Source organism: Bombyx mandarina, chromosome 08 (genome assembly GCF_030267445.1).
Source record: "Bombyx mandarina strain Sakado chromosome 08, ASM3026744v2".
Classification (NCBI taxonomy): Eukaryota; Metazoa; Arthropoda; class Insecta; order Lepidoptera; family Bombycidae; genus Bombyx; species Bombyx mandarina.
Window position 1 is genome coordinate 10,108,524 of NC_143215.1, and position 13,840 is coordinate 10,122,363.

General features: G+C 42.8%; 2 protein-coding genes across 6 annotated transcripts; one reads left to right on the top strand and one right to left on the bottom strand.

The window, feature by feature from the left end:
* Window positions 1–2,274: 2,274 nt before the first annotated feature.
* Window positions 2,275–9,121, top strand: Slbp (Stem-loop binding protein). Of its 5 annotated transcripts, none has more exons than XM_089729486.1 (5): window positions 2,279–2,482; window positions 2,642–2,755; window positions 2,932–3,013; window positions 8,516–8,638; window positions 8,732–9,121. In XM_089729486.1, exons 3-5 carry the CDS (start codon window positions 2,940–2,942, stop codon window positions 8,916–8,918), a joined length of 384 nt encoding a protein of 127 aa, XP_089585612.1. In that variant the 5' UTR covers window positions 2,279–2,482; window positions 2,642–2,755; window positions 2,932–2,939; the 3' UTR covers window positions 8,919–9,121. The 5 variants fall into 5 exon arrangements, with proteins under 5 accessions (XP_089585610.1, XP_089585611.1, XP_089585612.1 ...); XM_028183622.2 differs by having other exon boundaries at window positions 2,280–2,536; window positions 2,926–3,013; XM_028183623.2 differs by having other exon boundaries at window positions 2,280–2,482; window positions 2,926–3,013.
* A 21-nt stretch (window positions 9,122–9,142) lies between these two features.
* On the bottom strand, window positions 9,143–12,857 carry Hmg-2 (High mobility group protein 2). The gene is made up of 7 exons (XM_028183621.2): window positions 12,418–12,857; window positions 12,164–12,323; window positions 11,931–12,064; window positions 10,786–10,895; window positions 10,561–10,668; window positions 10,014–10,173; window positions 9,143–9,296 (listed from the first exon to the last, which is right to left on the bottom strand). Exons 1-7 carry the CDS (start codon window positions 12,689–12,691, stop codon window positions 9,151–9,153), a joined length of 1,092 nt encoding a protein of 363 aa, XP_028039422.2. The 5' UTR covers window positions 12,692–12,857; the 3' UTR covers window positions 9,143–9,150.
* Between the last annotated feature and the right edge of the window lie 983 nt (window positions 12,858–13,840).

Consider the following 13,840-nt stretch of genomic DNA (forward strand, 5'->3'; position numbering starts at 1 on the left):
TCTGCATTTGGTGATGAAGCCCCATCCAAACCACAATTTATCGCTGGTTTGCTGAGTTTCAACGTGGACGTGTCAAGCTCAGTGATGATCCCCGTCAAGGTCGTCCAAAAACTGCAGTCACCCAAGAAAACGTTGATGCTGTGCGTAAGCTGATTGAGGAAGATCGACATGTGACATACCGCGAAATTCAGGCAACTTTAGACACTGCCATGAGTCAAATACAAATAATCTTGCATGAACAATTAGGTGTAAAAAAGTTGTTTTCCCGATGGATACCGCATTCGCTCTGTGAAGAGCAAAAAGCGGCTCGCGTTACTTGGTGCGTCAGAACTCTCGAAAGATTCCACGCAGGATCCTCAAATGCTGTATACAACATTGTATCAGGTGACGAATCCTGGATATACGCGTACGAACCCGAAACAAAAAACCAGTCACGAGTTTGGGTGTTCGAAAATGAGTTAAAGCCAACAAAAAAAATGGTGGCCACGTTTGTCTCCAAAACCGGCCATGTTACGACTATTCCTCTTGAGGGACAAAGAACAGTTAATGCAGAATGGTATGCTAGCATTTGTTTGCCACAGGTCGTTTCTGAACTCCGTAAAGAGAACTGCAACTGCCGCATCATCCTCCATCACGACAATGGGAGTCCTCACACCGCGCACAGAACAAAAGAGTTTTTAGAGCAAGAAAACATAGAATTATTAGACCATCCGCCGTACAGCCCCGACCTAAGCCGTAATGATTCTATACTTTCCCTAAAATAAAGAATAAATTGCATGGACAGAGATTTTCATCACCTGAAGAAGCTGTGGACGCCTACAAAACGGCCATTTTGGAGACCCCAACTTCTGAATGGAATGGTTGCTTCAATGATTGGTTCCATCGTATGGAAAAATGTGTCAAATTTCGCGGAGAATACTTCGAAAAGCATTTTTAAATAGTAAGGTTGTGTCACTTCGTTAATTCCCGAAATTTTCAGTGCCGCCCTCGTAACCTGAAAAAAACAAACATCATGACAAACAGTTGTAGAAGAACCATCTCACTAGAACACAAACCAATACAGTACGTGGAACAATAATCTACTCAGGAAAGCAGATAGCGCTTCACAACAATAGCAATGAACTAGAGGTGGAGCGCAGATTAAGAATTACTTGGAATAAGTTCTGGAGTTACAAAGAAGTAATGAAAAGTAACATGCCAACAGAAGTGAAAAAGAAAATGATGGACACTTGTATATTGCCGTGTCTTACATACGGTTGCCAGACGTGGACATTTACGTGTAACATAAAAAATAAATTAATAACGTGCCAGAGGGGAATTGAACGCAGCATGCTCAACATAAGAAAGACACACAGAATCCGTCATAGAAAGATAAGAAGCATAACCAAAACAGTGGATGCTCTCGAATATGCTCAAAGATTGAAATTTAAGTGGGCTGGCCACGTAGCAGGACTCGGGGATGGGAGATGGACATCTAAAATAACTGCATGGGACGGTCCACAGGGCAAGCGGCGCGTCGGTAGACAGTACACGCGCTGGGAGGACGACATGGCGACATTAGAAAAGTTGCTGGACTACACTGGATTTATGTCGCCAGACACAAAACAAAATGGAAATCTTTGGAGGAGGCCTTTACCTGAGAGGGGTCCATGCATAATATTATTACTAAATACACTAAAAAATAAAATAAAATGTAATTGTATGGAATAAACGGCTTTTCTATTCTATTACACATTTAAACATGAAGAAACACGAAATAGACAAAATAAAACAAATCACAGAACTTCACTCCTCGCGCTCCCGCCAAAAAGTCCAACGTCTATAATAATATTTTAATTCCAACCAAATATGTAATGTGTTTAAATTTATGATTCCAACCATAGATTATGATTCCAACTGTGACATAGGCTGTATGTAGGTGTAGAGCATAGACCTTTAAACTTCATTGGTGTAGAGTTAGTAGTTGAAAATTACAATAAAAAGAATCAATATTTTTTGAAAATTTTAAATTATCTGATGATTTTGAAATATCTACAATATTTAACACCTTTATCACCTGTTGACTTCTGGAATTTTTTCCTCCAAAAAGTCAACGGAACTCGATTCTGAGCGCTCATTAAAATCAAATTTTCAATAATTTTCTGAGTTGTTGTTTCATATCATTTCATCTAGCACCAACAGTTATATTGTTTATCTAACCTCATATTATAATTGTATTTCTATGTATAAAGTGTATGGGCTATGTTTCCTTTGCTTTAAAAATAGCATATCACTTAAAAAATTTGTTGCCTCATTTAATTTTTCGTTGACTGTTTATTTTAGAAGTTTCTTTAAATATTTAAGAATTTAAGAATGAACATAGCAGTATAGTGTTCTGTGATGAGCTTTCGATCAATGATTTTAGAATAGATAAGAACCAAAGAATTAAATACTTAATATAAGCGAAATAAAAATTTATTGCACAAACACAACAAATACATGGGTAAACTTAAATTTAGCCCTGTGCATTGTCTACTAACGAACCCTGATAAAATAAGTAAATACTAAAACACTATGTGTCGTTATAATAATTCCGTAGTCTAATCATTTTACATTACTATTCTTCGTCAATCAATTTCACAACAAAACTATTTCGAATTAGTTTTAGTGTAAGTCTGACACTTAAATGAAATGATAAATATAGCCCTGTGAAACTATGGCAAGCTGTTATAAAAAAGGAGACTTGAACATGAAGAATCTGAGGACAAGATTACAGGTAAAAAGTTCAACCACCACACAGTAATATGATCATATAACCCTAAAATATTTAGTTAGACCTAACTTTTAATAGTTAGACGCATTGTTATATTTATTTTAATTCTGGTGCTCTGTGGAGGAATATCGTAAGTTTTAGAAAAGGCTTTATAATTTTTTTCATACTTTCAGTTACAGATAAATCCATGAACTCTATAACTCACAGTGGAGAAGACTCAAAAAACAGAAAGAAGCTCAAATCAGATGTTGAAAATGAAGGGTAATTATTTTGGAGTGTATTAGGGAACTATAAGAGGAAATATTCAATAGGTATACAGGGCTTAAAGTGAGCACCTGAGAACAAATTTAATTAAGAAACTTCGATTTTGTTAATTTTTTTTGTTGCCCTTGTAGGCAGATGTGCATACGGTCCACCTGATGGTTTTCTTTTTTTATGATTGAAAGATTCTGGTGGCCCGGAGGCCTTTCCAGTTTCACTAGGACAGGTGGGCAAGCAAAGGCTCAGCCAGGAGGGCTGGGATTTTCTAACAACTGCCAGAGTGCCTCCAAAGGAGACCTAACAACTCAAGAGCAATTGCTTCGCGAATGAATCTACTACCGGATCGGAATCATTGGACCGGAAATTCATTCGGGTGTTTGTTTGTGCCTGTACAATAAATCCCACAAGATGTTCAGAACCTACATATAAATAGGTTTAAGAAAACTATTAAAGAACATCTGTGCAATAAAGCTTCAAATTTTTTTTTTTTTTTTTTTCCGGGCCGAGGGCCGAACCTCCTACGAGGTCCCGCGCCTAGGGAGCGCGCGGGGTATGTGAGACTCAACGATCTGCAGGTGTTGAGAGCAGACCGCGGGCCCAAGGAATTTAGGGCCCACCCACTAAACGACTCCCCTGCACTCTTACACCCGGCGTCCGATCTCCGTCCGGGGTCAAAACCCGGTCAGAGTAGGGGGGTTCCCGCGGTCAACACTACAACCAGACACGCGGCGCCACCCCGAGGACGCCCGACCGACGGGTCGTCGAGGCGATAGTCGACGACCAACGACGTCAGTCTCCGCGGTACGCCGGCCCTTCAGGCCGCCCGGGCGATGCCGCTGGTATTCCGGGATACCCCGCTGGGCCAGAACCAGCCTGCCGGGTCGGAACGCGATACACCGCCGACCGGGTTGCTCTTCCACAGTATGTTCGGCGACGACAGCGACGACGAAAATGCGGACCGCATCGCAGTCCGCAGCCGCCGACGCGTCGTCCCGTCCTCCTGGTGCCAGCGCGCTAGAGTGACGGTAGCGTGCGGCGCAGTCTCAGCCCCCTTAGGTCGCCCCGTGACCATCACCGGGAGGAGACTGACTCCTCATAGGGGCCGGAGCTGGACAAACGCCCTCCTCCGACCCCCGGCTCGACGGCGGCGGCACGGCACCGAGAGGGAGGAAGAGTTCTCCTTCTCCCGTTCCGCCGCCTCCTTCTGCGAGATGGTGGACTCGCAGAAGTCGAGCATCGCCTGCCAGGACTCATCGCTGCCGAGAATCGCAGCCACGACGGTCGGAAGCGACAAGTCCGGTCCTATTTTTGCAACGAGGACGCGGCGCTGCTCTGCGAAAGCGGGGCAGCACGCGAGCGTGTGCTCCGCCGTGTCCTCGTTGCAGCCACTGCAATGGTGGCACTTCGGCGTCGGCTCCCTCCGGGCGACGAGGTGCAGGTAGCGACCGAAACAGCCGTGTCCCGTGAGCACCTGCGTCGCTCGGAAGGTGAGACGTCCTCGGTCGCGATTCACCCAGTCCGAGAGGATCGGGCGGATCGCCTCGACGGTCCGTCGCCCGTAGGCGGGGTCCACCAGGCGGCGAGACCACGCCTCGAGCACGGCACGCCGAGATTGAAGCTTCCGCGCTCGAACTTCCGCCGCGCCGGGACGCGGCTCCCCCCTGGAGCGGAGATCACATCGCCACGCGTAATCCGCAGCAAGCGCCAGGTCCCAGGGAGGTGTCCCGGCGAGCACGCACGCCGCCTCGAACGAGACGGTGCGGTACCCACGAACCGCCCTGACCGCAATCGCGCGCTGCGGACGTCGCAACGCTGCGACGTTGTCACGGGTCAGGGCGTGGCACCATACGGGCGCCCCGTACAGTGCCATTGACCGCACCACCCCCGTGTAGAGGCGGCGCACCTCCATGTCGGGACCCCCGACGTTTGGCAACAGCCGACTCAGCGAGCCGGCGGCTGCCATCAGTCGGGAACCCAATCTTTCGAAGTGAGCACGGAAGCTCCAACGACCGTCCAGTACGAGGCCGAGGTACCACAACCCGGTCGCCTCGATCTCGACGCGAACGCCTCCGATCACGAGGTGGGCCCCCTGAGGCGGCGCTCTCCGGGCCCCGTGGAACAACAGGGCCTGGGATTTATCGAACGCCACCTCCAGACCCAGCCTTCGGATCCTGCCGACAACGAAGGCCACCCCCGCGCAGGAAAGACGGGCAGACTCGCGCAAGTCCCTACCCCGGGCCACGACCAAGGTGTCGTCGCGTAACAAACTACGCTCAGACCCGGGAGAGGAGCGCTAAGGGCACCCCGCAGGACCCAGTCGTAGCCGATGTTCCACAAGAGAGGGCCAAGGACCGACCCCTGTGGGACACCGCGCTCAACGGCGAAGCGGAGCACCGCCCCACCGTGCCCGGTGCACATGACCGACCTGTCCTCGAGGTAGGACCCGATCAGCCGACGGAGATACGCAGGGACGCCGTGATACTCCAGCGCCCCTGCGATCACCGACCAGGGCAGGGTGTTGAACGCATTGGCGATGTCCAGGGACACCGCCAGTGCAACCCCGCCCCGGCCGACAGCCTCATCAGAGAGGGCGCGCACGCGCATCACCGCGTCGATGGTCGAGCGGCCCCCTCTGAATCCGAACTGCTCCGTTGACAGATCGGGACCCACCCCCGCCAAGTGCTGGACGATGCGGGCGGCCACCACTCGCTCGAGCAGTTTTCCCGCCTCGTCCAGCAACACGATTGGACGGTACCCCGCAGGTGAGTCTGCAGGGCGTCCCTCCTTCCTCAGCAAAACAAGTCTGCCCGTCTTCCACTGTTTCGGAAACCGTCCCGGCTCGAGGCAGGCTTCAAAGAGCCGCACGAGCCGGTCCCCAAGGGCACCGAAGGCCAAATCCCAGACCCGACCATGAACACCGTCAGGGCCGGGGGCCACGTCCTTCCTCCGCATCCTCGATACGGCCGCACGAATCTCCTCCTCCGAGATGCTCGGAGGGACCACCTCAGCAGGGGCATCACCCCGTGGCGGCGCGCCCATGGAGGGGGGCTCGAAATCCCTCTCCATCCGCGGGAACAGCCCGGAGACAATCTCCCGCAGCTGCTGAGGCTGGAGACGCTCTGTCACCGGGAGCGCCCACGGCCGCAATTTCTTGCGGACCGTTTGGTACGGGCGCCCCCAGGGATCCTGGTCGAGCGTCTCTAGGAGCGTCTTCATGCTCTGAGACTTGGCCTCGCCGATGACCCGCCGCAGTGCCTTCTGCTTCTGACGGCAGTCGGCATGCAGGCGGGCCGCTACCTCCGGAAAGCTTACTATTAAGTCAATGATTATCTAGAAGATTGCACAAAGTGGGAATGAGTTGCTCGCTCCGGGCATTTCAATATTGCAATAATTGTTACATTATAATACATCTTGTAAAAATGAATATTTAAAAAAATCTAATACTTAAAAAAAAAGACATGCCTGCTGAGTTTCTTGCCAGATGTTCTCAGGACGAAGGCCAGTTTTTGTAAATTGGAGGTAGTTCTTTTTGATGTTGAAAAATTTTTGATTTGATTTGGAATCGCGACTCGCTGAGTTTCTTGCCAGACTAATGTATTGGTTAGGTTGCAGGTCGACCTCTTTGTCGAATTCGGTACGGTTACCGAGGTCTCTAAGCCTTTTTTTTTTTCGGGCCGGGGGCCGAACCTCCTACGAGGTCCCCGCGCCTAGGGGGCGCGCGGGGTATGTGGGGCTCAACGGTCTGCAAGGTGTTGGAAGCAGATCTCGGGCCCAAGGAATTTTAGGGCCATTTTAGGGTTCCTAAGCCTGCTCCTAGTGTTAGAGCTGAAGACGTCTAATGCAAAGGTTATTGGATCGAATGGATCCATAAGGACGTGTCCACCTGATGGTGAGTGGTTACAGCTGCCCATGGATTTTAGCAATACCAGGGGCAGAGCCAAGCCACTGCCTAAGAAGAATTAATTTTTTTATTGAAATCCAGTGAAATCTAGGTCAGATTTTAGTTTTACTTTGGTTATGTTCAATCAAAGATGCTATCTCATAGTTCAATGAAATAATGCATTGCAATTTTCTTTATAAAGAAATGTAACAAGTTATTGAGTAACATGTCAGGTACAATCAAACTTAATTATCTTTAAAACTAGTTGTCTTAAATTGATTTTGATCCATTTTGTATCATTTAATGTTGTGGGTTTGAATAAACATAATGTAGTTGTTAACTTTTCGTCATTGTTTAATTTATTTACAAGAGAAATGAGACACTTGTTATGAAATGTGTTTCAAAAGCGGACACAAAAACCCTCTTATTGTGACTACCGCTAGTTACATATCTGAGCCAGGTGGCAGGGCAACACGAAGCTGCAATCACCTGAAACATGTCTTGTCAGATCCCGGATTCACTCTGTGCTTTTAGGCTTTACAAACACCAGTCACTATCCGCTTCAAACTCTATTCGTTGATAATCTAAGAAGCTATACCAGCTACGCCTGAAAGGGTAGATGAGCTCATGGGCTCAACTTGAGAGAATTTCCTAAGACTAGCCCTAGCAAGAGCAGTGCTTCACAGAAGGTATCACTGAATCTGTTCCACTGAGAAGTTACGAAGTGAAACTCAGTGGGCTGTGTTTAAGGATTGGTGATGAGCAAACTAACCCATAGACCCACTGACCTTCTCAGTGGATTGAATCTGGTTCTCTTTCTGCGAGGCACTGCTCTTCCTAGGGCCAATTATGGCTGTGGCAATGAGCCTGTGAGTCCACCTAACAGTCACAGCAGAGTTGAAATAGCCCCTTAGACTTGCAGTGAGTAGAAAGGAAAAAAAGTACTCCTGGCACTACTGGTGTCTGTCCATAATAGAATACTATCATGAAACTCATTAAAAAGTAGAATCATATTGATGAAAATAGTACGCGTTGTGAAAAAATACAAAAATAGAGTAGATATTATAGATCATCTAATTTCTAAAATAAATAGGAATAGGTATAAGGAGATGATATCTATTAGCCTGTTTTTTTTATTGCTTAGATGGGTGGACGAGCTCACAGCCCACCTGGTGTTAAGTGGTTACTGGAGCTCATAGACATCTACAACGTAAATGCCGCCAAACCACCTTGAGATATGAGTTCCAAGGTCTCAGTATAGTTAAAACGACTGCCCCACCCTTCAAACCGAAAAACGCATTACTGCTTCACAGCAGAAACAGGCAGGGTGGTGGTACCCACCCGTGCAGACTCACAAGAGGTCCTACCACCAGTAAAGAGGACCTACCAACAGTAAGATAGTATGTATTATGCTATTATATTATAGCGTAGTCTGAAAGTAAACCCATTAAGACCCATTTAAGAACCATATAATAAATTCAAGACCCATTACAGATTTCACATTTTTTATATTTGATACGGGTAAGTCTAACAAGTACATGATTAATGTTGCGCCTTTATGATACAGTAGTAGCGAATTCACAAAAACTCCAAGAAAAATATATTATTACTGATGATTTCAGAAATCTTGTAGTTAAATTGGTCGAATACGAGACTGATCCTGAAGTACTACAGAGGCGCCAAAAGCAAATTGATTATGGAAAAAACACAGTTGGGTATCAAAATTATGTTCAACAAATTCCACTGTAAGTAATCAAAAATAATATAATAAAAAAAAAATGGATTTATCATGTCATAAGGTGAAAAAGTCGCATAACAAATACTTACAATTATTTCAGAAACAAAAGGACTAAAGAACTACCAAAGACTCCAGATAAATACTTGAAATATAGTAGGCGGTCATGGGATATGTTAATAAAGCTTTGGAGAAAAAATCTACATGAATTCGATCCCAACTTTGGAGAAGTAAAGAAAGAATGCAATGATGCTAATAAGAAAGTTAATGATGATGACTCTTCCGATTAGGAATAATAAATAAATTTATATTCTTGATAGATATTTAAGCCCACAATATACATATATGTGTTGTATAAATATATTACACATGTATAAATGATATCACAGACCACACCACAACTAGCCAGCTAGTTAGATATTGGTAAAATAAGACAATTTGTCATCATAGTGTTTTAATACAAAATAAAATAAAATTTGTTAAATATCTGTAACATTTTTTATTTTTCTAAAATACAACTGTCTAGGTATTTGGCAGTTCTATTTTATTTAAAATCTCTCGAGCCTGTTTAATTATTGCTGTATTTTTATTATCTATTATGTTAGTGAGATTCTGTAATTTTTCCATGTATTCATCAATATTATCTTCAGTAGCCCCAGTTGGTCCACCTGAAAACAAACAAACTGTCTATATTGCTCATTATGCATATGATGTAAAAACTGAAATATCACAACATTCTAATTGTAATGAAATTAATTTTTTCTAATGAAATACATACTCAACAAATGTTCACGATTGACTTCCACGGTGAAGGAATAATATATAATTATAATTTGCGTAAATACTGGTGGTAGGACCTCTTGTGAGTCCGCACAGGTAGGCACCACCGCCCTGCCTATTTCCGCTGTGAAGCAGTAATGCGTTTCGGTATGAAGGGTGGGGCAGCCATTGTAACTATACTGAGACCTTAGAACTTATATCTCAAGATGGGTGGCGCATTTAAGTTATAGATGTCTATGGGCTCCAGTAACCACTTAATACCAGGTGGGCTGTGAGCTCGTCCACCCATCTAAGCAATTAAAAAATAATAATTTAACCTTAAGGGAATGATAAATATGCATAGCAGTATTAGTGAATAGCGAATTCTTGATTTTGTTACTAAACTTCTATACTTTATGTAGTAGACCATCTAAAAGCACTCCTGGTGTGTTTAGAGGTTATGGAACCCTTATACACTGCTTAAAGCTAGTGTTTCAGTCAAAGCATTAGTTTCAATGACAATACATGGTCACAATGTCAATTTGAAACTCATGGTTTTGATAAATAAAACATAAAATGACAATTTACTCAATAAAATTAGTGTTGAATAATTACACATTGACTACCTGGTAAAGCTAATGTCTGAAGACCTTGCACTAAGGCTGCGACCAGACTACGTTTATGAGCAAGCAAAGCAGCAGTCCTTTCAGCTGCTGCAGCTGTTTCAGCTCTGAGTTTCGATGTAGCGCCGCTTACCTCTTCTGCGTGACGATGTAAGATTGCATTCTGATGTAAGTACAAAATATGTCTATAAAATTTTTAATCATTATCTATATAAGCACCGTTTTAGTGCTTGGTAAGATTGAAGTATAAATAACAATAAATATTGTGGTGTACATATTTTTTGGTAGCACAGGCCATCTGTCAACAAATAGGAAGCCGAGAGACATAGAAGTGAAGACTTCAGCCATATTTACAATCGTCAAGATGGGTGTTGTTACCCATCTTGACGATTGTAAATATGGCTGAAGTTCTATCTTTCAAACAAGAGTCCATGACCACTAAGCTCCTACCAAATAGGTAAGATGGTGGTACCAGTGAGTGCCAGTCAGTCATCATAATATGCTATTAAATACTCATAAAAAGCTGCTGGACTATTCATGCTCCATTTACCTGCTGTTCGTAATCTGAATTTGCCTTTCTTAATTGTCTTAACTCAGATTCTCTCAGTTTGTTATGTTGCAGAAATTGGTCTGTGAAGATTGGTATTTCCATTTCACCCTGTAACAATAAATTTACTACTTTACAAAACTTTGTTTATCTTTCAATTTGAATTTAAGTAGGTATTCAACAATTCTTTATGCTTTTTATGCTGACAATATAAACTGCAGAACTTACAGATGTAGGATTAATACATGGTCTTGGTCTTGGTGGGGTAGTCTGACGTGAAGACATGTTTGTTGTAGAAGCTGTATACATTGTACTTTCTCCTGGTTGTTGGGTACCCCCTATAAGAGTAAGTGTAAGTATTGTTAGTTTTTTGTCAAAGCACTTTTTTATCAAATAAGTTGCTGGATTAAATTAATTGCTGGATTAATTTTATTTATATATAATTTATATATAATAATATATATTACGTAATAGTGAAATTTTAGTGTACTTCAATATTCAACATTTTTTAACATTGTATTACAACATCTAGTTTTGCAAGCATGTAATGCCTATCTATATGAATGCTTAAAGAGCTCCCCTTAAACTGAATTTAATATTAATGTTATTATGAATTAATCTCATGTAAGGTACAAATGCCACTATATTCTTTATAAAAAGGGCAAATGAGCTCACGGCTCATGTAGGTTTATATGGTCGTCTAGAGTCGTAAACATGAATGTCTAAATGCTACTACAATTGTATTGTATAACAGCTGTCCTAACCATCAAACTAATGTGCTAGATTCTTCATGCAAGATCGTAATACCAGACGTATGCTTGGTCTTGTTTTTGAGAAATTGTTGCGCCTAATATTTTTTATGGATTATATGGTTCTCTATTGTTTTTTTTTTTTTTATTGCTTATATATGTGGACGAGCTCACAGCCCACCTGGTGTTAAGTGGTTACTGGAGCCCATAGACATCTACAACGTACATGCGCCACACACCTTGAGATATAGTTCTAAGGTCTCAGTATAGTCACAACGGCTGCCCCACCCTTCAAACCGAAACGCATTACTGCTTTACGGCAGAAATAGGCGGGGCAGTGGTACCTACCCGTGCGGACTCACAAGAGGTCCTACCACCAGTAATTACGCAAATTATAATTTTGCAGGTTTGATTTTTATTGCACGATGTTATTCCTTCACCGTGGAAGTCAATCGTGAACATTTGTTAAGTACGTATTTCATTAGAAAAATTGGTACCCGCCTGCGGGATTCGAACACCAGTGCATCACTCGATACGAATGCACCGGACGTCTTATCCTTTAGGCCACGACGACTTCTTAAAAAGAAAAGAAAAAAGAAAATTTTAAAAGAATATTGAATTTACCAGAAACTGAAGTGTCTACTTGAGGAACCTGCCGTAACTTCTTTGATACGCTACCATCTTGCAGATCAGACTGTTGTTTTGTGAACTCTTTATAAGCATTTGTTCTTTTGTATTCCGCACATTCTTTAACATATCTGTTAATTTAAAATACACTATTCGTATTTAAAATAATTTCAAATATATATTATTTACATCTCATGAAATTTAAATTAGGTACTTGATTAATGATTAACCTTTCTTTATCCTGATCTGCAGCATCTAAGTATTGTTGTTTTTCTTCAGCTGGAAGTCTACTCCACTCGCTAGCTAACTGTCTGGTCAATTCTGCAAAACCCAAATCTGGCTGTTGTGCTCGCAATTGATCTCTTCTCTCATTTAAAAATCTTACATAACCTTAAATATGAATATTCGTTTGTCTTAAAATTGTAAATAAAAGATTTTAATAAGGAATTAAGTAAAAATAAGACATCTAAAATAAGAGCTAAACCTGTGAGAGGTTGACGGGGTGCAGTTGTATCGCGAGCTGCTTTGGGTTTTCTTTTTTTGGGCTTTTTAGGTGATGTTTTTGGAACTTCTTTTAAAGCACTCGCCGTGTCAATCGCAACGGGCGTTTCAGCAAGCACATGAACATTAGATACTATAGGCACTTGAGTCAAGCTTGAGTCAGTGGTCACAGGTTTCGGGTCTTTTTCAATATTAATAGGCTGCACTTCTGAATTCACTGTATTTACTACGTCCGATTTTAAAGAATCGCTTTCCATTGTTGTTTTACTTCAATACATCCAACACAATACAATAACTATACTTAAACACTTTAATATCGGATTTTGGTTTAAACTAAGTAGAAAATAGGTACGGTATAGATAGGTAAACAAAGCAAAACCCTCAGCACCATAGATTAAGCACTTAACTTTTTTAAGGGATTTTACGACCTGGTAACTAAGACCTTTAGGTCAAGTCTTATTTGAATTTATCCCCTGTTTTCCAATCACAGCACAAGAGCGCACTATGCGGCATAATGCTCAACTAAGCTTCAGCATAGGTAATTTCCATATATAATTTGATTAATATTTTACCTGACTTTTTTATTTTTAACTGATTTTCTTTTAATATTAATAATTAATTGATATGAGTCAAATGTAAGAGAGAGATAGAGAGACAGAGAAGTGAATATATCCTAATACATGTCTCACTCAGTCTCATGCGCGAGCCCACCGAGTTTCTCGCCGGATCTTCTCAGTGGGTCACGTTTCCGATCCAGTGGTAGATTCTACGAAGCACTGCTCTTGCTAGGGGTAGTGTTAGCAATTCTCCGGTTTGAGCCCCGTGAGCTCATCTACAAACGTTACGGTGAAGCTGAAATAGCCTCTCAAGGCTATCAGCATAGGTAGGAATAAAAATAAAAAAACTCATGCGCGTGGATAATGCCCTCGCGCTCTTACCCACAGAGGTATTAAATTTAATTTAGGGGATGATTGGCCCCTTGGATCGGTCTGTCTTTTTGTAAGAGGTTTTAAAATAGTTGTCTGGTGGACATATATAAAAATCAGCTTTCAGAATTTACGTGAAGTTAGGTCACTATTTTGGGAGATTTAAAGCGTCTGCAAAGCAATTCGGTCGACGGAAAGTGTCTGGGAGTATTGGCAACTTATTTTTAAGGATGTTGACTAAAATATACGTAAAAATCAGCTTTCAGAATTTACGTGAAGTAGGTAATGATTTTATGTACCTTGAGTACTTAATTCCTGAAAAATGGCCGTCTAAGCAAGGTAGCAGGCAGGCATGCGTTCTTAGTACATACTAACACAACGACGCAATCGGCCACATTTTGTTCGCCGGAAAATACGTGACGTCTAGGGGCCCTGGGATCTCACTCTACTAGTAGTGGTATGGACTTGGGGGAAAATAAT

Excerpts from the sequence above, each read along its gene's own strand:
- Slbp (XM_089729484.1), top strand. The coding sequence starts at position 2,940 with ATGAACTCTATAACTCACAGTGGAGAAGACTCAAAAAACAGAAAGAAG. Across the intron at positions 3,014-8,515 it reads TCAGATGTTGAAAATGAAGG|AAATCTTGTAGTTAAATTGG; the intron begins GTAATTATTTTG and ends TGATGATTTCAG. Across the intron at positions 8,639-8,731 it reads TATGTTCAACAAATTCCACT|AAACAAAAGGACTAAAGAAC; the intron begins GTAAGTAATCAA and ends CAATTATTTCAG.
- Hmg-2 (XM_028183621.2), bottom strand. The coding sequence starts at position 12,691 with ATGGAAAGCGATTCTTTAAAATCGGACGTAGTAAATACAGTGAATTCA. Across the intron at positions 10,896-11,930 it reads AGTAGACACTTCAGTTTCTG|GGGGTACCCAACAACCAGGA; the intron begins GTAAATTCAATA and ends TTACTCTTATAG. Across the intron at positions 10,174-10,560 it reads ATTCAGATTACGAACAGCAG|AATGCAATCTTACATCGTCA; the intron begins GTAAATGGAGCA and ends TACTTACATCAG.